Below are 26,787 nucleotides of genomic sequence, written 5' to 3'. Positions count from 1 at the left end.
TATTAGGACAGGTGACCAAAAGCTTGGTCAAAGAGTTAGATTTTAAGAAGTGTCTTAAAGGAGGAGAGGCAGAGATTTAGGGAGGGAATTCCAGAGCTTAGGGACGAGACAATTGAAGGCACGGCCACCAACAATGGGGCAAAGGAAATCGGGGATGCACATGAGGCCAGAATGCAGAGTTCATGGAGGGTTGTGGGGCTTGAGGAGGCTACAGAGACAAGGAGGTGCAAGGCCATGGAGGGATTTGAACACAAGGATGGAAATTTTAAAATCAGTCATGCTGAAACCAACACAGCTTGCATTTGTATAGTGCCTTTAACGCAGAAAAATGTCCCAAAGCGCCTCACAGTGGCATAATAAAAAATAAAATCAATACTGAACCAAAGGAGGACATATTTGGAGTGATAACAAAAAGCTTGCTCAAAGAGGTGGGCTTTAAGGAGGGTCTTAAATGGAGAGAGGGAGGTGGAGAGGCAAAAGGGGTTTATGGAGGGAATTCTAGAGCATGTGGTCTAGGCAACTGAAGACACTGCTGCCAATGTGGGGGGTGGCGAAGCGAAGGGGGCAAAATGTACAAAAGGCCACAGTCAGAGGAATGGAGAGTTTGGATGGGGGTGGTTGCAGAGATAGGGAGAGTTGAGGCCATGAAGGGATTTAAACAGAAGATGAGAATTTTAAATTTGATCGGAAAGCCAAGGTGGTCAGCAAGGACAGGGGTGACAGGATGCTGGCAGCAGAACTTTAGATGAACTCAAGTTTCAGGGGGCTGAGCATGGGAGGTTGTCCAGGACAGCATTAGAATAGTTGAGTCCAGGAGGTGACAAAGTTGTGGATGAGGGTTTCAGCACAGATGGGATGAGGTAGGGGCAGAGATGGGCATTATTACAATGATGAAAGTAGGCAGTTTTTGTTATGGAGAGGATATGGGGTCAGAAGCTCAATTTGGGACCAAATAGGATGCAGAGGTTGAGAAGAATCTGGTTCAGACAGTGGCTAGGAAGGGGGATAGGGTCAACGGCAATAGTACAGTGTAGGTGGCACGGCCAAAAACGATGACTTTGGTCGCCACAATATTTAGCTGGAGGAAATTGTGACCATCCAAAATTGAATGTCAGAGTAGAGCGGTCAAGCGAGGTAGTGGAAAGTTGGAGCTGGGTGTCATATGGAAGCTGACCCCATATCTTATGATTCTGCCAAGGGGCAACATGTACATGGAGGAAGAGGAGGAGGCCGAGGATAGATCCATGGTGGACTTTAGGAGCAACATTCCTTCAGCATCCAACCTTGGAAAAAAACTCTCCCCTCCCCCAAACACCTTGCTTAAAACTGCACTTTCTAACGCCCAACTGCTAGCCTTTGGCCCTCTATCTGCCTCAATTTGCACAACTATTCCTTCAGCTCTACTTCTGATGCACTCATCCCCCGCTAAACCTTCACTGTCTCCAATCCTTCCCATTTCCTTGGTGTGGCCCTCATCTCTGCTCCCTCAAATTAGAGGGGCACAAACTTGAGTGAGCCTGGTCCAAAACTGGCTTAACCATCTACCGCCAGACATGGCTTGAACACATCAAGCTCTAGTAGGCCTCGCTCTCCACTGCCAAACGTCCACTATTCTAGGATTTTCCTGGAGGGTCCTTTTCTCTACTATTGCCCACCTCCTTAAGGCCCTCTTCCCTACCTCTAATGCCAAGTGTGAGGAGCTCATAGATTTCTTTGTTACCAAAATAGAAAATGCCCAGTCAACTGCCTCCCTTAAACAAAAGCAAAATACTACAGACGCTGGAAATGTTTTTATTTCAACTGCCTCTCTTCCTTTCCCTTGCTCGCTCCTCCTCCTATCCTAGGCCTGATCATCCATCTCTCTTCTGTTTCTCCCTCTCCCCTCCAAGCTCACTTTCTCCACGAAAGCTACCTCTTACACAATTGACCCCATTTCCACACCTTGCCCACATGCTAGCTGACATTGTAAATGGTACCATCCAGAACAATATCCAGCTTCAGTGATGCACTCAGGCTCTATTATTTGGCTCAGCATCTGACAGTCCCCCTCCTTTTCAAATGCTCTATCAACAGACCGCTCCTCAAAAAAAACCCTCCTGCAACCCATGTTCTTACCATCAGTCCTTCCCCAACTTCCCTTTCCCAGCAAAGGTTCTTGAATGCATTGATGCTTCCCAGCTCTGTACCCATCTTTCACGTAAATCCTTGTTTGAATCCCTCCAATCTGGTTTCTGCCCCTCCCATAGCACCAAAACAGCTCTTATCAAAGTCACAAATAACATTCTCTGAAGGTGACCACGTTGAATTATCCCGCTTAATCATCCTTGACTGCTCTTCAGCCTTTGACACATTTGACCACACAATCCTCCTCCTTTCCCCATCTCGATAGGACTGCACTCACTTCGTTATATTCTTAATTATCTAATCATAACCAAAGCATCTCTAACAATGGCTTCTCTTCCCACCCCAGCATCATTACCTCCACAGTCCCCCAAAGTTCCACCTTTGGCTTCCTTCTCTTCCTCATTCAGACGTTGTCCTTTGGTGACATCATTTGCAGACACCAGGTCAGTTTCGAATTGCAGGCTGATGACATCCAGACCTACCTCCCCCAAAATCTCTGTTAACTCCATTCTGTCAGACTGCTTGTATAACATCCAGTCTTGGCTACGTCGCCAGCTAAATATTGGGAAGACTGAAGCCATAATCTTCGACACCAGCCACAGAATCTGCTCCCATCAACCTCCTCAGCCACAAGCGGAGTTTCCATCCCCATATTCTCTCCACCATAAAAACAACCAATTTCCACTTCCATAATATTTCCTGCCTTTGCCACTAACTCAACCCATCCACTGTTGCAACCCTCATTTATGTCTTTGTCACCTCTAGATTTGACTAGTCCAATGCTTTCCTTATTGGCTTACCATCCTTCTCCCTCCACAAATGGCAGCTAGCTCAAAACTATGTTGCTCGCACCCTACCCCATACCAAATCCCATTTACCCATCAACCCCCTCATTTGCTAACCTACTTAATTTCCCAACACCTCAAATTTAAAATTCTTGTCCTTGTCTTTACATCTCTCCAGCGGCTTGCCCCTTTCTTCCTTTAACTTCCTCCAGCCCTACAACCTTTCAATTAATTCTCCGTTCTTCTGATTCCAGCCTCTAGTGAATCTCCCCTCCCTTCATCTCAGCACTAGGGGCGTGGCTTCAGATGCTTAAGAAATCCCTCCCCAAACTCCTCCACCTTTGGACCTTCCTCCCCTCCTTAAAATCACCTCAGCCTTTGTTCGCTCCAGGTAATCTCTCTCTCTGACTCAGCGTCCATTCCTCACCATGCCTTCAAAAAGCACTCCTGATGTTTTTCTACTTTACAGGCGCTATATAAATGCAAATTGTTTCTTATCTTTGGAATCCTTCCTTTGGGACACTTAATTGTCAAGATAATATATGTGCACAGAAAAATTGTATAAGTTACTGCTGAGTGAATGGACTATGAATTTCTTGACTGCATCATCTAATAATAGCAGAGGATATAATACATTTCAACATATCTAGCACATTCTATATTAACAAAATCTTCAACAGTTATTATGCAGCTACTGGTTACTAACATTACTCTGATGTACATCATACTTTACATATACTAGTTACTTTAGTATACATTGAGAAATGTGTTCCAATATTCCTCCTCAACCAATGCCACCAAAAATATCATATGGTTATCCATTCATTTGATATTTCTGGGACCTTTGTACAAATGGACTATGTGTTTGACTACATAACAACAGTGACTGCACTTCAAAAGTAATCCATTGGTTGTAAAGCACTTTGCAAAATCATACAGCTATATAAGTGCAAACTGTTTTTTTTAATGCTTTTACCAAGCAAGCAGTCTGCGTGATATATTGATATAATGATGCCGTGGACTTGGGTGCACAGGGCACAATTTCAAAATTTGCGGATGACACAAAACTTGGAAGGGTAGTAAACAGCGAGGAGGATCGTGATAGACTTCAAGAGGATATAGACAGACTGGTGGCTTGGGCAGACACATGGCAGATGAAATTTAACACAGAAAAATGTGAAGTGATACATTTCGGTAGGAAGAACGAGGAGAGGCAATATAAACTAGAGGGCACAACTCTAAAAGGGGTACAGGAACAGAGAGATCTGGGGGTTTATGTGCACAAATCGTTGAAGGTGGCAGGGCAGGTTGAGAAAGCAGTTAAAAAAGCATCCAGGATCCCGGGCTTTATAAATAGAGGCATAGAGTGCAAAAGTATGGAAGTCATGATGAACCTTTATAAAATACTGGTTCGGCCACAACTGGAGTATTGTGTCCAGTTCTGGGCACTTTAGGAAAGATGTGAAGGCCTTAGAGAAAGAGTGCAGAAGAGATTTACTAGAATGAGTCTGGGGATGAGGGACTTTAGTTACATGGTTAGACTGAAGGGGCTGGGATTGTTCTTCTTGGAACAGAGACGTTTGCGAGGAGATTTGATAGAGGTATTCAAAATAATGAAGGGTCTTGACAGAGTAGATAGAGAGAGAAACTATTCCCATTGGCGGAAGGGTCAAGAACCAGAAGACATAGATTTAAGGTGATCGGCAAAAGAACCAAAGGTGACATGGGGAAAAACTTTTTTAAAAACACAGCAAGTGGTTAGGATCTGGAATGCACTGCCCAAGGGGGTGGTGCAGGCACTACTCAGGCCATCAGTCATAGCCTTCAAAAGGGATAAAGTACTTGAAAGGAAAAAAATTGCAGGGCTATGGGGATAGGGCAGGGGCGTGGGACTAGCTGGATTGCTCTCGCATAGAGCCGGCGCAGACTCGATGGGCCAAATGGCCTCCTTCCGTGCTGTAACCTATGATTCTAAGTGTTGATATGAACTTTTATTGCAATGAATGTGAGTGAGAAGCCTTTCCTTTAAGAAACTAATAAATCAGTGGTTGATAGAAACAAGAGGGAACTGGCTGGCACAAATCCAGCTTAGTCCAACGGGATGAATGCCTCCTCTGTCTACTGGCTGAAAGGGTCCTACATGAAATGAGTGCAGTGAATGTGATGGGCATGGACTTCATACAAAACTATCCCTAACTTAACACTAATTGACAATCCCACTCAGGACAGCTGATGTGAGAAATGGGAAAAAAAGTGTCACACTGGTTCAGTAAGGGGTGTACTTCTGATGTTGAGGCCGAGAAAAGCTGTTGGTATCCACGGGTGCTTGGAGCTAACCGGGTGCCTGAAATGGGAAAAGTTCTATCCCCCAACACTAAGGTCACCTTGGTAAGCGTTAGCAAAACAGATTGAAAAGGATTCAGTATACAAGTTGCACCCTCATGTTTGGATGACAAGACATCTGGGGGGTGATTTTAAACCCCAAAAACAGGTGGGTCGGTGGCAAGTGGGAGTTGAAAATCGTTGTTTTTTGGGTCACGACCGCAACCTGGCTTTATTTCTGGGTTTAACGTCGGCGCATGAAAGTACAGGCTTCCCACTGGGAATGCCAAGTCCAAAGATTTTGCGGTTGCGACCCAAAAAAGAAACTATTTTCAACTCCCACCCGCCCCCAACCCACTCGTTCTTGGGGTTTAAAATCGCCCCTCTGATTTCAGAGAACCTATGGAGCAATATCTGATCTGTACTGAAGGAACATCATCAATGTTGCAAATATATTTTTAAAAACTGCTCTAAGAAACAGGCCAATCTACTTCTTTCTTCACACCTTCTTTGAAGCAGTCAGCTTTTTAAAGTAACTCGCACTACTACAACAATTTGTATTTATATAGCATCGTTGGCATAAATCCCAGCTATTTCATAGACAAGCTTAAGGAAAACAGACATCAATCCATGAAAGGGAGATTTGGAGGGGTGACCGAAAGCACAGTTGAAGAAATGGGTTTTTAAGAAAGTTTTTAAAAAGGTGGGGGGGAAAAAGTACATATTTAGGGAAGGAATTCCAGAGAGTGGAGCTAGATGGCTGAAGGGTTTGCCTCCACTATGGAGCAAGGTGGGGGTGGGGGTAACGAATCCACAAAAGGCTGGAGTCAGAAGAGATTTTGGGAAGAGATGACGAGCTAAAGAAGATTGCACTGATGGAGTGTTGGAAAGTCCCAGAGTGATTAACAAACAAGGACAAGGATTTTAAATTTAACACATGGGTAAGAAGTCAAGGAACCAATGTAGGTGAATGAGGACGAGGTGATGAGCATATGGGATTTACTGCAGGAAAGGATACCAACAGTACAGCTTTGGACAAGTTGGGAGTATTCAAGAGAGTGGAAGATGGAACTTTTCAATCACTAGTGACACTTTTAAATAATCTCACTGGCCAACTGTAAACATGCAAATTTTCTGTTTGTGCCAATTTTTAAAATGAAATGATTGGTGGCTGGTAAGCACTTGAACATACAAAATTGACAGGCAGGAAGAGACGAGCTGGTCCATCAAGCCTGCCCCACAACATGATGGCTGGAGGATCGTGACTCCCCTCCCTTCAAAAATCTGTTACATGGTCATAAATAAACAACAGAATACCAGATGATTCCCATGCACACGGGAAGTCAAAACCAAGTGTAGCCTTCAGGTGAAGCAAGGTTAGAAGGCAGAGGGCCCAAACTTGTTAGTCCCCATTTTAAAGTCATACATACTATCCTTATTTTTACATAACATACTTTGATTTTATATCATTTGTAGTTAAATAGTAAAACTTACGGTAATTCAAAAAACAGGAAAGTAGAGTTGGTTGGAGCATAGGAATTTCTCTGCAGTATAGGCTAATGAGCTAGGAGATGCAAAACTGAGGTGCTATGGCACCACTAATGGTGGGAAAGTGTAACTAGAATGTGACAAGTTTACATAGGCAGTTTCCATTTTGAATGTGAACATCGGAATTTATATATGGGAAAAAGGGACCAGTTAACAACAGGAAGTATTATTTCATAAACAGGAACTGCGTGCACACAAGATTTTTGATATAGATATAGAAATTGTCAGATAAACAATGGAATAGCAGGAAATATATAGATATATAAAAAAATAATGATATGGATCAAACATCCATAATTAAGCCAGTAACAGTTCCTTGAAGTTAGGTGCAATCACAGGCAAGGTAGACAGCCCATTCTTTTTAGCTTATAAATGTGCTGTCATAGAACCATCAGGTTGCAGTGAATAGCGACGTGCAAATACAGTTCCAAACTACAGTGAAACAAGAATGGTAAGACCACACAAGTTCCAAAAGTAGCTCCACCAATTTTTTTTAAACCATTCCTACTGGCATAAATGCAAGTTGTTGTTGGTAGAATTGCTACAATTATAATTAGAAGACCAAGAACTCAATGCTAATCCATTCTGCTTTGTAAATATTTGCAGAGCTATATGAGGGTTTTTTAAAAAATGTTTATTCTGTGGAACAGTGGAAAAGCCATTTTGGTTTGAAGAACCATTCCTGCTTCTTCTGTTTCAGTCATTTTCCTCCTATGCCAATTTTGAATCACTAGACCGTGATTCCAATCTTCCTCACTCAATGTTTACTTTTTCTAACCTTTGTCTTTGACTCCCGCCACTCTCGTGTCCCGACTATCACTTTTCCCATCTCTTTCTGATTTGCGGTTTCCACTGTTCTCTGTCCCCCAGTCAGTGCTGGCGCAACTTCCAAACTACTAAAATAACCTCAATACCCAGTTGCAATAAAGCACAGCTTCACTGAAATGCCTCCATAGTCTCACATTCAATTATCCACATGCAAAATTACTAATTAATCTACACTTGTTTTGTTTTGGATTACATTACAATTTCACTTCATGACTAAAATACACAACTGGTCAAAGCAAAACAGACTAGCAACCTCACTACAGTTCTACAACACAAGTGCAAAGTCTGAAAAAATGCAATTCAGACACTTGATCTGCATCTTCTCCTGCATCTTAACAAAGTCATTACCATGATGAGTTTTATTTTTAGACAGGCAAACTCATTTAATTGTACAACATACACACACTCACTGTAGAGCAAGAGAACCTGCAAGAATCTCAAACAACTATTTTAAAAAGAAGCACAGTTTACTTATATTGACAAAAAACAAACACCCTTTCTGGCAAAAATGTGACACGTGCCTATGACATAGGATTGTTTGAATTGTAATATTTAATTGTAAAGGACACCGTAAATTACAAATTTTATGACTGCATGCTAGTTAGGTTCCATTCAATCTTGAAAGCAATTCTGCAAGAGGCAAAATCAAAGTCTTAACAAAACGATACAGAAGATCAATGAACTCCTCGTGATAATTGAAAATTGTAGGCCCGATTCCCCCATGTGGTCAATTCTTTTAGCATCAACTCTATTATATCAAATTTTCAGTGCATCTAGGCCTTTAAAATTCCAAATATCCGAGTCCCAGATACGGTCGTGCAAAACCACCGAACTTTCGAATTCCGGCCCATTTCGTTGCATCATTCACCTTTGGCGTTCGTCAACATTTTCACATTCACATTTTTTTTTGTTTAGGTTAGAAGATCTGAGAGTCTAACTCACGCTGAGAATCATCTACAAAGATCTCACGTCCTTCAATACACAAGTCCTTTAAAGCATGATCTGAACAGTATGTTTGTTGGCAGGTTTAACAACAGAATAACACAAACACAATTTGACATAAAATTCATCAACAGGTTTCAAAGTAATACCAATCACAACACCCAGCAATCCGTCCTTCTACCTCCCACTCCGTTTCCTCCAGCAGCAGTGGCGATGTCGCTTGATTTCTACAGAAAGTCCCTAAACTCGTCTTTCCTCGCTCTAAACTCACCCATTCATTGTCTCTCTGACTGAAGGTGTACAGCGCTACCTGACTGGCCACATCCACAATATGAAAGATGTACGGATCCTGCCTCTGTAGCGCTGCGAGGCTTATATCAAGACCTCTACTCCCTGTCACTGCCGCCATCTTACCACCGCAAACAGGCAAGAGAGCAGCTGCTGGAGATATCGAGGCAGACGAGACTGTCACCTGCAGAGCCATCGAACAGCACACAGAAAAGTGAGAGTCTGCAGGCTACACACACAGGCGTGGAAACTGCTTTAATGGCCCGGGCAGCATACAAACTTGGGTTGTCACCTTTGTCAGGATCAAAACCGGATTAAGGGAATGCTCAAATGGTTGGGAGATACAGTTATTTCAATACCATCTCTGTTGGGGGATTTTCTGCTTCTTGCCTACTCTTTGTAAAGATGGTAAATGTTTAGTTCAAATGATATTAACTCCTCAACCAGCTTTAGAAGAACATAAGAAATAGGAACAGGAGTAGGCCATACAGCCCCTCGAGCCTGCTGCGCCATCTAATAAGATCACGGCTGATCGTCTACCTCAACCACACTTTCCCGCCCTATCCCCATATCCCTTGATTCACTTAGTGTCCAAAAATCTATCGATCTCAGTCTCGAATATACTCAATGACTGAGCATCCACAGAACTCTGAGATAGAGAATTCCAAAGATACACAGCCCTCTGAGTGAAGACATTTTTACTCATCTCGGTCCTAAAGAGCCGACCTCTTACCTTGAGACTATGACCCTAGTTCGAGACTCTCCAGCCGGGGAAACAGCCTCTCAGCATCTACCCTGTCAAGTCCTCTAAGAATTTTATACGTTTCAATGAGATCACCTCTCATTCTTCTAAATTCCAGAGAAGATAGGTCCATTCTACTCAATCTTTCCTCAAAGGACAACCCTCTCATCCCAGGAATCAATCCAGTGAACCTTTGTTACACCCCCTTGAAGGCAAGTATATCCTTCCTGAAGTAAGAAGACCAAAACTGTGCACTGTTCTCCAGGTGTGGTCTCACCAGAGCCCTGTATAATTGCAGCAAGACCTCCTTACTCTTTTACTCCAACCCCCTTGCAATAAAGGTTAACATACCATTTGCTTTCCTAATTGCTGTACCTGCATGTTAACTTTCTGTGATTCTTGTACAAGGACACCCAAATCCCTCTGACTACCAACAATTCTTAGTCTCTCATCTTTTAAAAAGTATTCTGCATTTCTATTCCTACCAAAGTGGATAATTTCACATTTCCCCACATTACACTCTATCTGCCACCTTCTCGTTCGCTCACTTAACCGGTCTCTATCCTTTTGCAGCCTCTTTGCGTCCCACTCACAGCTTACTTTTCCACCTAGCTTTGTGTCATCAGCAAACTTGGATACATTACACTCAGCCCCTTCGACTAACTCATTGATACATATTGTAAACAGCTGAGGCCCAAGCACTGATACTTGCAGCACCCCATTAGTTACAACCTGAAAATGTCCCGTTTATTCGAACATTCTGTTTTCTGTCTGTTAACCAATCCTCAATCCATGCTAATATATTACCCCCGATCCCATGAGCCCTAATCTTGTGTAACAACCTCTTGTGTGGCACCTTTTCGAATGCCTATTGAAAATCCAAATATACTACATCCACTGGTTCCCCCTTATCTACCATGCTAGTTACACCCTCAAAAAACTCTAATAGATTTGTCAAACACGATTTCACTTTCATAAAACCGTGTTGACTCTGCCTAACCATATCATGATTTTCTAAGTGCCCTGTTACTACATCCTTAATAATAGATTCTAGCATTTTCTCTACTAGTGATGTCAGGCTAACCGGCCTACAGTTCCCTGTTTTCTCTCTCCCTCCTTTCTTACATAGCAGGGTTACATTTGCTACCTTCCAATGCACGGGGACCATTCTAGAATCTAGGGAATTCTGGAAGATCAAAACCAATGCATCCCCTATCTCTGCAGCCACCTCTTTTAAAACCCCAGGATGTAGGCCATCAGGTCCAGGGGATTTGTCAGCTTTTAGTCCCATTAATTTCTCCAGCACTTTTTCTTTACTGATATTAATTACTTTAACTTCCTCACTCGTGTTAGACCCTTGGTTCCCTACTATTTCCGGTATGTTTTTTGTGTCTTCTACTGTGAAGACAGATACAAAATATTTGTTTGATGTCTCTGCCATTTCCTTATTCCCCATTATAATTTCTCCTGTCTCTGCCTCTAAGAGACCCATGTTTACTTTTGCTAATCTCTTCCTTTTTACATACTTGCAGAAGCTCTTACAATCTGTTTTTACATTTCTTGCAAGTTTTCTCTCATATTCAATTTTCTCCCTCTTTATCAATTTCTTGGTCATCCTTTGCTGATTTCTAAAACCCTCCCAATCCTCAGGCTTACTACTCTTGTTGGCAACATTATAAGTCTCTCCTTTTAATCTAATACTATCCTTAACTTCTCTAGTTAGCCACGTTTAGATCACTTTTCCTGTGAAAATGGATCAGGCCTCTCTCCGATGTCATCAAGCGTTCAGGGCGGGCGGAGCAGATGCTCCTCCCACTACCCACCTGACATGCAATATACAAAAACCTACCCCCTTATTTTTAGCCCATAGTCACCAGCTTTTAGGCAAAAAACAAATGGATTAAATAAAAGTTTCATACAGAATTTTGAGCAATTTGATTGGTTCACTTTCTCCTTTTATTGGTATGGTCTCCTAACTGGTCATTCAGGATTGGTTGTTTTCCTAAGTCTTTAGTTGTTTCCCATTGGTAATTCCTGGTTGTTTTCCTTGTTTTTGATTCATATATCCTCCTCGTAGAACCATGGAATTTTACAGCACAGAAGGAGGCTATTTAACCCATCATGTCTGTGCCAGCTCCCTGAAAGACCTTTCCACTTAGTTCAATTCTCCTACCCTTTCCTCATCCCATCCCCTTTTCATTTTACTTCTTCAAATATTTATCCATTTCCCCTTTTGAAAGCTATAATGAATTTTACTTCCACCATGGTTTCTGATAGGACATTACACATCCTAACAAGCTTCACTGTAAAAGAAAATTCTCTTTGATCCCATATGCTTTGATGAGTTTTATCAACTTGTCCTCTCAGTTTTAAATATTTGTGTATCTGAACCCAAGCCTTTTGATGATGATCCTAAATTTATGACCACTAATTACTGAATCACTGAAGAGTGGAAATAATTTTCCCCTATTTAACTTATCAAAGCCCCTCATAATTTCGAACACCTCTATCAGTTCTCTCCTTAATTTTTACCACTCTAGTGAAACAAGCCCTATTCTCTGCAATCTTTCTTTGAAACTATAGCCTCTCATTCCTGTTGTCATCTCTTCTGTACCTCCTCCATAGTCCTGTCATCTTAATGAAGTTAAGTACTGAAAACCGGACACAAGGGCATGAATTTTCTGATCTGATGGGAATCCCACCTCCACCTGCACATCTCATTCTGCCCTGGCCCCAGTGGATCTTTGGGTGTCAGGCTAATTACCTCTCATTCTTGTTGTCATCTCTTCTGTACCTCCTCCATAGCCCTGTCATCCTAATAAAGTTAGGTATTGAAAACAGGACACAAGGGCATGAATTTTCTGATCTGATGGGAATCCCACCTCCACCTCTCTTTCTGCCCTGGCCCAGTGGATCTTTGGGTGTCAGGCTAACTACAATAGTGATGAACTCCTGGTGGTATTTCCAGTTCTACTGGGATGCCCACTTCAGGCAGGAGGAAAATAAACCACTGTAAACTTGCTGGTGGTGCCAATTGTGGCAAAAAAACTTTTCCACCCCTTTATTTTACATTTCATGGGGCCTAGTGCAGCCCTTTAAAGTTTAAATGACCCTCCGTAGTGACATAGTTTCATCATTAATATTTAATTTGAATACATGCACCAATAAATAAGCAGGTATATCCAATGTCTGCTATCACTTCCAGTGAGAAATTCTGGGTAGTGAAGCTTGGGGTGTCAGTGGAACGGTTCCCTGTTGCATTTCCTGTGGCTACTGAGAAACCGCCAAAAATGGGCAGAAAAAGCTCAGAAAATCCAGGCCAATATTCTAACTACAGCTGAACCAATTATTTCGATAGGTTGCTTCTTTGTTTTTGTACTTTATGCCCCTATTTTAAAATCCAGAGTCTCATACACTTTTTAAAAATGCTTTTATCAACCTGTCATCTCACTTTTAAACACTTGTGTGTCTGAACTACTGAGTCTTTTAGCTCTTTTACTCCTTTTAAAGTTTAACAGGTGGTAATCTTGGGATTACTACCCAAGACCACGTGCTAATTGGCAGAGGGAAAGGTGAATGAATGACTGAAAGACTGGTGTGGGAAGGATGGGTTCCATTTTTTAAAAATTCATTTATGGGATGTGGGTGTCATTGGCAAGGCTAGCATTTATTGCCCTTTGAGAAGGTGGTGGTGAGCCACCTTCTTGACAACTGAGTGGTTTGCTAGGCTATTTCAGAGGACAATTAAGAATCAACCACATTGCTGTGGGGTCTAGAGTCACATATAGGCCAGACCAGGTAAGGACAGCAGGTTTCTTTCCCTATGGGGAACCAGATGGGTTTCAGTAGTTTCATGATTACTATTACTGATACTAATTTTTTTTTATTCTAGATTTTATTGAATTAGTTGAATTTAAATTCCCCAGCTACTATGGTGGGATTTGAACTCATGACTCTGAATTATTTAGCCAAGCCTCTGGATTACTAGTCCAGTAACATAACCACTATGTTACCATACCCTATTTCATGGGATACTGACACCAGCACTGGGACAGGAAGGCGCTGTACCGCTGGGACAGACTCCACCTGAGCTGGAATGGAACCAGTGTCCTAGCGGAAAGGATAAATAGGGCTGTCAATAGGACTTTAAGCTAGTAAGACAGGAGGAGGGATCTGGTGAAAATAACATAAGTCTGAAGATAAAAGAAATAGGAGATGAGAGTAAAGATCAGACCAAGTTAAGGAACAAGAGTATCATAAATGGTCAGGAACAAATACAGTTATAGAACGTAAGTACAAAATGACTATTAAAAACAAATTAAATTGTTTGTAGAGCAATGTGCGCAGCATCCGAAATAAAATAGGGGAACTGGAGGCAATAATTTGTAGCAAGGAGCCAGATGTAATAGAGATAACTGAAACATGGCTACATAAAGAACAGGACTGGCAGTTAAATATTGCAGGATATAACATATTTAGAAAGGATAGGGAAGGAAGAAGGTGGGGTGGAATAGCTGTACTAATTAGAAACAACATAACGGCAATAGAAGAACAGGGCATAAGTAATATTAAGATAGAAACAGCATCCATATGGATTGAGACAGGATAAGAAGGGTTCGATCACGTTAATAGGTATATTCTACAGAACAGCTAATAGTGGAAGGAGAGGAAGAAATATGTAGACAAATGAGTAAAAAGCATTGAATAATAATCATGGGCGATTTCAAATACCCTCAAATAAACTGGCAAGAAGAGGTAGGGAAAAGGGAATGGAGTTTTTACAGTGTGTACATGACTCCTTTCTTACCCAGGATGTGAGAAGCCCAACAAGAGAAGAATCACTGCTGGATCTAGTAATAGGAAATGAACTGGAGCAGATAAGAGAAGTCAGCATAGGAGAACATCTAGGCAATAGCAATCATAACATAATATGGTTTAAAATAATGATTGAGAAAGAAATAAGACAAAGACCAAAGTAATAGATTGGAAAAAAAACTAATTTTGAGGGGGTGAGAATACAACTAGGGAAGGTAAACTGGAAAAAAATGTTGGCAGACAAAGAGATAAAACAAAAGTGGGAAATATTTAAAATGGTAATCAAGAGAGTTCAGGAGAAATATATCCCTCTAAAAAACAAGAACAAACCAGCCAATAATGAGACACCATGGATGAATAAATAGATAATGATAAAATTGAAACAAAAAAAACACATACCCGAAATATGTAGACAATAAAGGAAAGGATAACAAAAGGGAATATGAAGCGGTTAGGAAGGATGTCAAAAAACAATTAGGAAAGTAAAGAGGAACGACAAAATTAAATTATCCAGGAATATAAAAAGAAATAGTAAAATATTCTACAGACACATCAATAACAAAAGAAAAATCAGAATAGGGATAGGACCACTGAGGGATGCACAAGATAAATTCACAGGTAATGAGAGTGAAATGGCAGAAATATTGAATAGTTACTTTGCCTCAGTATTTACCAGGGAGACTAACAAGGTGGGTATGACATTAGAAGAGGAGATCAAAAAAGGTATCAAGACATTTAAGACAGAAAGGGGGAGATAATTGATAAGCTAATCAAACTTATTGAGGATAAAACCCCTGGTCCGATGGATTGCATCCATGAATATTAAAAAGTTAGGGATGAGATAGCAGAGGCCCTACTACATGCATATAAAAATTCATTAAAAGAAAGGAATAGTGCCAGAGGTCTGGCGGACAGCTAATGGGATTCCTATATTTAAAAAGGGAGATTGAACAAGTCCAGGGAACTATAGACCAGTTAGCTTAATGTTGGTGGTAGGAAAGATAATGGAATCTTTACTCAAAGTTGTAATAGAAAAACATCTAGAAAACGAAAATATAATCAACAGTAGTCAGCACGGATTTCAGAAGGGAAAGTCATGCTTGACCAACCTTATTGAATTCTTTGAAGAAGTAACAGAAAGAGTAGACAAGGGTATTGCAGCAGATGTAATATATTTAGATTTTGAAAAGGCCTTCGATAAAATACCACACTGTAGACTCATGACTAAGGTCAGAGCCTGTGGAGTCAGGGGGCAAGTAGCAGAATGATAGCAAGCTGGCTACAAAACAGAAAACAGAGAGTAGAGGTTACTCAGACTGGCAAAAGGTGGGAAGTGGTGTTCCACAGGGATCGGTGATGGGACCACTGTTGTTCACAATTTACATCAACAATATGGACTCGGGAATCAGAAGTACAATTTAAAAATTTGCGGATGACATGAAATTGGGGGCTGTAGTTAATACAAAGGAATAATGTGTTAAAATGCAAGAAGACATTAATAAACTTGCAGAATGGGCATGTAATTGGCAAATGAATTTCAATATAGACAGGTATGAGGTGGTGCATTTTGGTAGGAAGAATATGGAGGCCACATATGGCTTGGATAATAAGAGTCTAAATGGGGTAGAGGAGCAAGGGGAACTCGGGATACAGATACACAAATCACTAAAAGTGGCAACACAGGTTAATAAGGCCATAAAAAAGGCAAACCAAGCCATGGGGTTCATTTCTAGAGGTATCAAATTGAAAAGCAGAGAAGTTATGTTAAACTTGTATAGAACCTTGGTTAGACCACACTTGGAGTACTGTGAACAGTTCTGGTCTCCATATTATAAAAAGGATATAGAGCATTTGGAGAAAAGATTCACAAGGATGATACCAGAACAGGGAGGATATATTTATGAGGAAAGACTAAACAAGCTGGAGCTCTTTTCTCTAGAAAAGAGAAGGCTGAGGGTTGACCTGATAGAGGTCTTTAAGATAATGAAAGAGTTTGATAGGGTAGATGTAGAGAAAATGTTTCCACTTGTGGGGGGGTCCAAAACTAGAAGTCATAAATATAAAATAGTCATTAATAAATCCAATAGGGAATTCATGAGAAACCTCTTTACCCAAAGAGTGGTAAGAATGTGGATCGCACTACCAGAAGGAGTAGCTGAGGCAAATAGTATAGATGCATTGAAGGGAAAGCATCATAAGCACATGAAGGAGAAAGAAATAGAAGGGTATACTGATAGGGGTAGATGAAGTAGGGAGGGAGGAGGCTCGTGTGGAGCATAAACGGCAGCATGGACCAGTTGGGCTGAATGGCCTCAGTGTGAGTCAATGTAATGTAACCATTTAGTGTGTATTCCTCTCTTTACTCTTTCTCCCAGAATGTAACACCTCGCATTTTTCCATATTAAATTTGACCCAATATCTGTCTGCCCAAACTACTAATCTATCTATCCTCCTGATGTTACTTACAGTCCTCACTTTTTTTTATTTGTGGGCGTCGCTGGCAAGGCCAGTATTTATTGCCTATTCCTAATTGCCCTTGAGAAGGTGGTGATGAGCCTCCTTCTTGAACCGCTGCAGTCCGTGTGGTGAAGGTTCTCCCATAGTGCTTTTAGGTAGGAAGTTCCAGGATTTTGGCCCAGCGATGATGAAGGAACGGCAATATATTTCCAAGTCGGGATGGTGTGTGACTTGGAGGGGAACGTGCAGTTGGTGTTGTTCCCATGTGTCTGCTGCCCTTGTCCTTCTAGGTGGTAGAGGTCACGGGTTTGGAAGGTGCTGTCGAAGAAGCCTGGCGTGTTGCTGCAGTGCATCCTGTAGATGGTACACACTGCAGCCATGGTGAAGGGAGTGAATGTTTAGGGTGGTGGATGGGGTGCCAATCAAGTGGGCTGCTTTGTCCTGGATGGTGTCGAGCTTCTTGAGTGTTGTTGGAGCTGCACTCATCCAGGCAAGTAGAGAGTTGTGCCTTGTAGATGGTGGAAAGGCTTTGGGGAGTCAGGAGGTGAGTCACTTGCCGCAGAATACCTAGCCTCTGACCTGCTCTTGTAGCCAAAGTATTTATGTGGCAGGTCCAGTTACATTTCTATTCAATGATAGCCCCCAGGATGTTGATGGTGGGGGATTCGGCAATGGTAATGCCGTTGAATGTCATGGGGAGATGGTTGGATTCTCTCTTGTTGGAAATAACTTTTGTGGATGACACCTACTCAGTTTGATTTGCTGCTGTTTTATTTTGAATCAATCAACAATGTGTGATACTAGAACATGATGGCATATTTTATTAGCAGTTTTCTTGTGTTGTTGCTCAGGGTGAGACAGAAGAAACACTGTTTTATGTATCTGATATGTTATAACATATCAGAGCCACAGATTGAATAAGTGAAATTGGGTTTTTATTACAAATATGGGAGCATCAGTGGTATATTTGATTCTGTCCAGATTTTTGCCTTTTTATATATGCTAGTTTACCTATGTACTCAATTTTATTATTGTCTTTTTTTTTAAACAGTCCAGAATCCATAGGAATATAACCCAGGCTGCATATAATAGAAGGTGTGCTGAAGTACTGGGGAAGAGGGGGTCACGTGATTTGATAATGTTGGGAGGATGGTCCAGCGGTGTAAAAGGGTGGCGGTGTGGGATAACCCCAAGTGTGGGAATATTGGGAAGGGGCCACATTGTGTCTGGAACCAGTGGTAGGGGGAGGTTCCAAGAATGGTATATTCAGAGTATGGAAGTGGTGAGAGGGGTTGATGGGAGGGTTGCCTTGGGATGTGGAAGCACTGGCATAGCCGTAGCAGGATGTGGGAGTATGAAAAGCTGGTAGGTGTGGTATTACTGGGAGGGAGATCCCAGGGGGTGAAGAGCAGGAAGGAGTTATGTTGTTTGGCAGCACTGGGTGTTGTGTGTTGGGAGTAATGGGAGATGGATGATGGCATTTGGGAGCAGCAGACAAGATGCTGTACCCTGAGTGCACCGGGGAAGCAGATGCATGGGACTAGTAGTCTGGAACGATTGGTATGTAGGGGGCACGATGTGAGAATGGACATCAGTGGTTGAGTAATGTGGAAGTACTGGGGGTGGGTTGAGGGGACTGGGACAATTATGGAGAGGTCCGGGAGAAATAAGGAGAGTAAGGTATGGAAGTTTTGTGTAGGTATGCCATGCGGTAGTGTGGGAGAGTCTAGATCTGATTTTTGGGAGGAGAGAATGACAAAGAATGAAGGATGTAATTTCCCACCCTCCCCCATGCTATATGTCAACAATTATAGTGTAAGTACACAATGGACTTTAAATAATTAACACAGGCTTCACAGCTCAGTGATGGGAAAGTCTTTACAGGAATTGTGCCCCTGCAGAAAATGTCAATAGCTGCTTCCCAGATTGTGAATCAGGAACTGATTTTAGGCTGTTTACAGACTTACTACACTTTTTCTATCTCAGTAAAAATACAGTCATGAATTTAAATAACGTAAAGCCAGTTCCCCAGCAGAAATGTGACTATCGGTCTTTCTTAGGGCAGAAACAGGATGAAAGACAAAAGTACTCAAGCACGATGGGGGGCACGAAAGCAGCAAGAGGTGGCAGGATGGAGCAGTGAGTGGGTAGGATGCACCAGTGTACAGGATGGGTTGGGAATGGGGTTCAAGAGCCTAAGAGATGGCAGATGTTAGTATTAGGTGAGAGGTCCGGTTTAGACAGCCCTCAATGCGTTCCACTTTGCAGAACAGCACCAAGGCACCGCTTAACCTTGGAGACAGAGCTGGGAGTGCTTAATCAGTGTTAAGTATAATAAATAAGTACATTTTAAAGGATGACAAACAAGCATAATGGAAATAGCATGATAGAAAAAGTATGACGGAAACAGAAAGTGTTACAAAAAATAATTTTTGCAGGAAGTGCAAGCTATATGCAAGACTTTTCATAAATTACTAGCAGATTTCCAATAGTGTTGCTCATGGTGAGTCAGAGGATATGATAAATTGTGATGTTTGAAGTGTGATAGCTAAAGTGTGACAAGAAGCAAGTGTGATACTTACAGGAAGTATATGCAATCTGCGAGACTTTTAATATATCATAGCAAATCTCCCACAGTATCACTCATGGTGAGTCAGAATAGAAACTGTTTTATAACAATGGGGGTGTTAAGCCATGTAGAGCACCAACACCAGGGTTACTAATTTATACTGACTGAATAAATCAAATTCCATTTTTAATCACATGATATTCAGGAATTTCTACCAGTGCCTTAGGGATCAAATTCCTGACTCCATTATTCTGTGAAAACTATAAATATGAGTGGTGTTTATTTTATATTTTACTAAACGAGTACTTTGCATCTGTCTTTACCAAGGAAGAAGATGCTGCCAAAGTCACAATAAGTGAAGAGGTCATTGAGATACTGGATGGGCTAAAAATTGATAAAGAAGGGGTACTAGAAAGGCTAGATGTACTTAAAGTAGATAAGTCACCCAGTCCAGATGGGATGCATCCTGAGTTGCTGAGAGAAGTAAAGGTGGAAATTGTGGAGGTGCTGGCCATAATCTTCCAATCATCCTTAGATACGGGGGGTGGTGCCAGAGGACTGGAGAGTTGCACTCTTTGTGAACCCTTGTTCACAAAAGCATGTAAGGATAAATCCAGCAACTGCAGGCCAGTCAGTTTAACCTCGGTAATGGGGAAACACTTGAAAACAATAATCCGGGGCAAAATTAACAGTCACTTGGACAAATTAAGGAAATCCAGCATGAATTTGTTAAAGGCAAATCGTGTTTAACCAACGTTTTTTGATGAGGTAACAGAGAGGGTCGATGAGGGCAATGCGGTTGATGTGGTGTATATGGACCTCTAAAAGGTGCTTGATAAAGTGCCGCATAATAGACTTGTCATCAAAGTTGAAGCCCATGGAATAAAGGGGACATTGGCAGCATGGTTACGAAATTGGCTAAGTAATAGAAAACAGAGAGCAGTGGTGAACGGTTGTTTGTCGGACTGGAGGGAGATATACAGTGATGTTCCCCAGGGATCGGTACTAGGATCATTGCTTTTTTTGATATATATTAATGACTTGGACTTGGGTGCACACAGCACAATTTCAAAATTTGCAGATGACACAAAACTTGGAAAGGGTAGTGAATAGTGAGGAGGATAGTGATAGACTTCAAGAGGCTGGTGGAATGGGCGGACACATGGCAGATGAAATTCAATGCAGAAAAGTGTGAAGTGATACATTTCGGTAGGAAGAACAAAGAGAGGCAATATAAACTAAAGGATACAATTCTAAAAGGGGTGCAGGAACAGAGCGATCTGGGGGCATATGTGCACAAATCGTTTAAGGTGGCAGGACAGGTTGAGAAATTAGTTAAGAAAGCATACAGGATCCTGGGCTTTATAAATAGAGGGTAGAGTACAAAAGCAAGGAAGTTATGATGAACCTTTATAAAACATTGGTTCGGCCACAACTGGAGTATTGTGACCAGTTCCGGCACCAGACTTTAGGAAGGATGTGAAGGCCATAGAGAGGGTGTAGAAGAGATTTTACTAGAATGATTCCAGGGATGAGGGACTTCAGTTACGTGCATAGACTGGAGAAGCTGCAGTTGTATCTCCTTAGAGCAGAGAAGGTTGAGAGGAGATTTGATAGAGGCATTCAAAATCATGAAGGGTCTGGACAGAGTAGATAAAGAGAAACTGTTCCCATTGGTGGAGGGGTCAAGAACCAGAGGACATAGATTTAAGTTGATTGGCAAAAGAACCAAAGCCAAAATGAGAAAAAACTTTTTTACACAGCGAGTGGTTGTGATCTGGAATGCACTGCCTGAGGAGGTGGTGGAGGCAGATTCATCGTGGCTTTCAAAAGGGAATTGGATAAGTACTTGAAGGGAAAAAATTTGCAGGGCTACAGGGATAGGGCGGGGGAGTGGGACCAGCTGGATTGCTCTTGCAGAGAGCTGTCTTGGACTCAACAGGCCGTATGGCCTCCTTCCGTGCTGTAACCATTCTATGATTCTATATATATTCCTTTGCCTATGTATTTAATTTTTATTCCTTATCATTTTAAAATTGAGGATAGACAGCAAGATGGTGTGTAGAATATACCAATTGGTCTTGGGATGTGGACGCTGGAAAGGCCAAGTTTATTACCATTCCTAGTTGCCCTGAGAAGATGGTGGTGGGCCACCTTCTTGAACCGCTGTCCTTGTGGCGGGGATACTCCCAAGATGTAATTTGTTCTCTATCTTTTTTCCATATAATTTTGAACAATCGCCATGCAGATATTGTTGGAAACTGAAAAGAAACATTGGAGCAGTTCAGCTGTCTAAAGTCTCTTGATGCATCCTTTAAAATTCTGCACACTGCACATGCTCGGATAGAGGGACCTGTCTTTAACTGTCAGCTTTACAGCTCTTGGTCAAGTATATCAAGTCCAAGCTCAGGCTCTTTGCTTTCAATCAAAAACTTTGGTGAAGGTATTAAAAGGCAAACAAAAAAAATCCTATGTATAAATTTAATCATGTTACTGTAAAATATATATTTTTTGTTGTTTTTAATTTTGTTTATAAAATTAATAATTTCAGTTACTGAAAAAACATTTCCTGAAAATTTTCCTCAAAAAAGGTTTTAAGTTATTTGATTGACTCATTTTTAAATTATTATTGTTAGTTTCTCCTGTCTGATCATTTGAGATTAGTTATTTTCTTAAGTCCTCGTTAGTAGTTTTCCAGCTTTCTTTGGTTTTGATTTGTACTTTCCCTATCTCTACAGTTCTGATTTGCTGCTGTATAACTTTGAGCCAAACAAGAAAGTAGACAAGCAAGAAGTGAGTATTAGGCACAAGACTTTTTAGGTAGTGCATAGATAAAGATTAAGAGATACTTTTAATATATTAGAAAGAGAGATAAATTATACTGGAAGTATCCTCTTCCATATCATTTATAAATAGTGAAAACAGCAGAGGTCGTTGAACACACCCTTGATGAGTTTCAGTGGTCCCTCACTCATCTTGACCTTTACCATATCTGAGGATATAAGAGAATCCAGGGCAAGAGAAGATCATTCAATCCATTCCATGCAGAGCCAATGGACTCCCCTCCATATACCATCTGTTGATCGCTGTCATTTTCTGTTGCCATTATGGTGTCCCCAAATACATTATATCCTGCAATATTTAACTGCCAGTCCTGTTCCTTGTGTAACCATGTTTCAGTTATCTCTAGCAGAAAGGACATATAGGGCTGTCAATAGACTTTAAATCAGTAAGACGGGGGCGGGGGCGCGGAGATCTGGGGAAGATAACATAAATCTGAAGAAAAAAGAAATAGGAAATGAGGGTAAAGGTCAGACCAAGTTAAGGAATGAGGATAACATAAATGATCAGGGAATAAATAAAATTATAGTATATAAGTACAAAATGACTGTTAAAAACAAAGGGAGGGGAACAATTACTAAAAAAAAAATTAAGCTGCCTGTACAGCAATGTGCACAGCATTCGAAGCAAAATGGGGGAACTGGAGGCAATAATTCATAGCGAAGAGCCAGATGTGGTCGGGATAACTGAAACATGGTTACATAAGGAACAGGATTGGCAGTTAAATAATGTAGGATATAATGTATTTAGAAAGGATAGGGAAGGAAGAAGAGGGGGGAGTGTAGCTGTACTAATTAGAGACACCATAATGGCAACAGGAAAAAAAGGGACAGGAGTAACATTAGGATAGAAACAGAATCCATATGGATTGAGACAAATCCAATCCGGCCAATTATTGCCCCAGGAGCCTACTCTCAATCATCAGCAAAGTGATGGAAGGTGTCATTGTCAGTGCTATCAAGCGGCACTTACTCACCAATAACGTGCTCACTGATGCTCGGTTTGGGTTCCGCCAGGACCACTCGGCTCCAGACCTCATTATAGCCTTGGTCCAAACATGGACAAAAGAGCTGAATTCCAGAGGTGAGGTGAGCTGATTGCCCTTGACATCAAGGCAGCATTTGACCGAATGTGGCACCAAGGAGCCCTCGTAAAATTGAAGTCAATAGGAATCAGGGGGAAAACTCTCCAGTGGCTGGAGTCTTATCGAGCACAAAGGAAGATGATATTGGTTGTTGGAGGCCAATCACCTCAGCCCCAGGACATTACTGCAGGAGTTTCTCAGGGCAGTGTCCTAAGCCCAACCATCTTCAGCTGCTTCATTAATGACCTTCCCTCCACCATAAGGTCAGAAATGGGGATGTTCGCTGATGATTGCACAGGGTTCAGTTCCATTCGCAACCCCTCAAATAATGAAGCAGTCCGTGCCCGCATGCAGCAAGACCTGGACAACATCCAGGCTTGGGCTGATACATGGCAAGTAACATTCGCGCCAGACAATGACCATCTCCAATAAGAGAGAGTCAAACAACCTCCCCTTGACATTCAATGACATTACCATTGCTGAATCCCTCACCATCAACATCCTGGGGGTCACCATTGACCAGAAACTTAACTGGACCAGCACATAAATACTGTGACTACAAGAGCAGGTCAGAGGCTGAGTGTTCTGTGGCGAGTGACTCACCTCCTGACTCCCCAAAGCCTTTCCACCATCTACAAGGCACAAGTCAGGAATGTGATGGAATACTCTCCACTTGCCTGGATGAATGCAGCTCCAACAACACTCAAGAAGTTCAACACCATCCAGAACAAAGCAGCCCACTTGATTGGCACCCCATCCACCACCCTAGATATACACTCCCTTCACAACTGGTGCATCGTGGCTGCAGTGTGTACCATCTACAGGATGCACTGCAGCAACTCACCAAGGCTTCTTCGACAGCACCTCCCAAACCCGTGACCTCTACCACCTAGAAGGACAAGGGCAGCAGGCACATGGGAACAACACCACCTGCCGTTCCCCTCCAAGTCACATACCATCCCAACTTGGAAATATATCGCCGTTCCTTCATCGTCGCTGGGCCAAAATCCTGGTACTCCCTTCCTAACAGCACTGTGGGAGAACCTTCACCACACGGACTGCAGCGGTTCAAGAAGACAGCTCATCACCACCTTCTCAAGGGCAATTAGGGATGGGCAATAAATGCTGACCTTGCCAATGATGCACACACCCCATGAACAAATAAAAAAAAGACAACGGATAAGAAGGGTTCGATAACGTTAATAGGTATATTCTACAGACCACCTAATAGTGGAAGGGAAGTGGAGGATGAAATATGTAGACAAATCTATGAAATGGCTAAAATACATCAAATAATAATCATGGGAGATTTCAACTACCCCCAAATAAACTAGCAAAAAGAGGTAGGGAAAGGAGAAAAGGGAATGGAGTTTTTACAGTGTGTACGTGACTCCTTTCTTATCCAGTATGTGAGAAGCCCAACAAGGGTGGAATCACTGCTGGATCTAGTAATGGGAAATGATCTGGAAATAAGAGAAGTAAGCCTAGGGGAACATCTGGGCAATAGCGATCATAACATAATAAGGTTTAAAATTGTGATTGAGAAAGACATGAGTAAGACAAAGACCAAAGTAATAGATTTGAGTGGATGAGAATGAAACAAGGGCAGGTCAACTGGAAAAAAAATTGATAGACAAAGAAATAGAATAGCAGTGCGTAATATTTAAAACAGTGATCAAGAGAGTTCAGGAGAAGTTTATTCCTCTAAAAAGCAAGAACAAACTAGCCAATAATGAAACACCATGGATGAATAAAGAGATAAGACTATATTTAAACTAAAGAAAATGGCTTACTCTAAGTACATAGACAATAAAGGAGAGGAATACAAAAGAGAATACAAAGAAGTTAGGAAAGAAGTCAAAAAAATTAGGAAAGCAAAGAGGAACTACAAGATTAAATTATCAAGGAATATAAAAAGAACTGGTAAAGTATTCTACAGACACATAAATAGCAAAAGAAAAATCAGAATAGGGTAGGGCCTCTAAGGGACACAATAAACTCATAGGTAATAACAGCAAAATGGCAGAAATATTGAATAGTTACTTTGCCTTCATATTTACCAGAGTGGGCAGGACATTAGATGAAAAGATCGAAAAAGATATTAAAACATTTAAGATGGGGGTGGGGGGGGGGAAAGAGATAATTGATAAACTAATCAAACTTAGAGAGGATAAAACCCTTGGTACGGATGGATTGCGAGCATTAAAAAAAGTTAGGAAGGAGATAGCAGAGGCACTATTACATATATATAAAAATTCATTACAAAAGGGAATAGTGCCAGAGGACTGGCGGACAGCTAACGTTATTCCTATATTTAAAAAGGGAGATAGAACAAGTCCAGGTTTCTATAGACCAGTTAGCTTAACGTCGGTGGTAGGAAAGTTAATGGAATCTTTACTCAAAGATATAATAGAAAGACATCTACAGAATGAAAATATCATAAAGAAGTCAGCACTGATTTCAAAAGGGAATGTCATGCTCGACCAACCCTGTTGAATTCTTTGAAGAAGTAACAGAAAGAGGATACAAGGGTATCGCTGTAGATATTTGGATTTTCAAAAGGCCTTCAATAAGGTACTGCATTGGCTAAGGTCAGAGCTTGAGGAGTCAGGGGACAGGTAGCAGAATGGCCACAAGTTGGCTACAAAACAGAAAAGAGAGTAGGGGTTAAGGGTAGCTACTCAGACTGGCAAAAGGTGGGAAGTGGTGTTTCACAGGGGACCACTGTTGTTCATGATTTATATTAAAGATTTGGATTCAGGAATCAGAAGTACAATTTCAAAATTTGGGGGCGACGCCAAATTGGGGGTATCGTTAATACAAAGGAAGAATGTGTCAAAATGCTAGAGGACATTAATGAACTTGCACAATGGGCATGTAATTAGCAATTATTGACAAGTGTGAGATGATGCATTTTGGTGGGAAGAATAAGTAGGTCACATACTGCTTGGATAATAAGAGTCTAACCGGGATAGAGGAGCAAAGAGATCGAGGGGTATAGATACACAAATCATTAAAAGTAGCAACACATGTTAATAAGGCCATATAAAGGCAAATCAAACACCAGCGTTCATTTTTACAGGAGTAGAATTGAAAAACAAAAATGTTATGTTAGACTTGTATAGGAACTTGGTTAGACCACACTTGGAGTATTGTGCACAGTTCTGGTCTCCATATTATAAAAAGGATATAGAGGCATTGGAGAAGGTGCAAAAAAGATTCACAAGGGTGATACCAGAACTGAGGGGGATATCCTTATCAGGAAAGTCTAAACAGGCTGGGACTCTTTTCTCTAGAAAAAAGAAAGCTGAGCGGTGATTGATAGAGGTCCTTAAGATAATAATAAGGTTTGATAGGGTACACATAGGAGAAAATACTTCCACTTGTTGGGGAGTCCAAAATTAGAGGTTATAAATGTAAAATAATCACTAATAAATCCAAT

General features: G+C 41.4%; 1 protein-coding gene and 1 long non-coding RNA gene across 6 annotated transcripts in view; one reads left to right on the top strand and one right to left on the bottom strand.

Moving 5' to 3' along the window:
* Positions 1–8,976, bottom strand: part of dcp1b (decapping mRNA 1B) — a 91,558-nt gene extending 82,582 nt beyond the window's left edge. Inside the window, exon 1 of one of the 5 annotated variants that reach the window (XM_067999697.1) lies at positions 8,821–8,976. In XM_067999697.1, the coding sequence (XP_067855798.1) occupies positions 8,821–8,958 (138 nt within the window). In that variant the 5' untranslated portion in view covers positions 8,959–8,976. Of the gene's footprint in view, positions 1–8,698; positions 8,792–8,820 lie in introns of those variants that run through there. The other 4 variants (XM_067999696.1, XM_067999692.1, XM_067999695.1 and 1 more) reach the window with 4 other exon arrangements.
* The window catches only part of LOC137334760 (uncharacterized), an 88,524-nt gene that overhangs the window by 43,479 nt on the left and 18,258 nt on the right, over positions 1–26,787 (top strand). The window lies entirely within an intron of this gene.

This window comes from Heptranchias perlo, chromosome 18 (assembly GCF_035084215.1).
Source record: "Heptranchias perlo isolate sHepPer1 chromosome 18, sHepPer1.hap1, whole genome shotgun sequence".
In the NCBI taxonomy this organism is placed as follows: domain Eukaryota; kingdom Metazoa; phylum Chordata; class Chondrichthyes; order Hexanchiformes; family Hexanchidae; genus Heptranchias; species Heptranchias perlo.
This window is presented reverse-complemented; position numbering and strand designations above follow the sequence as displayed.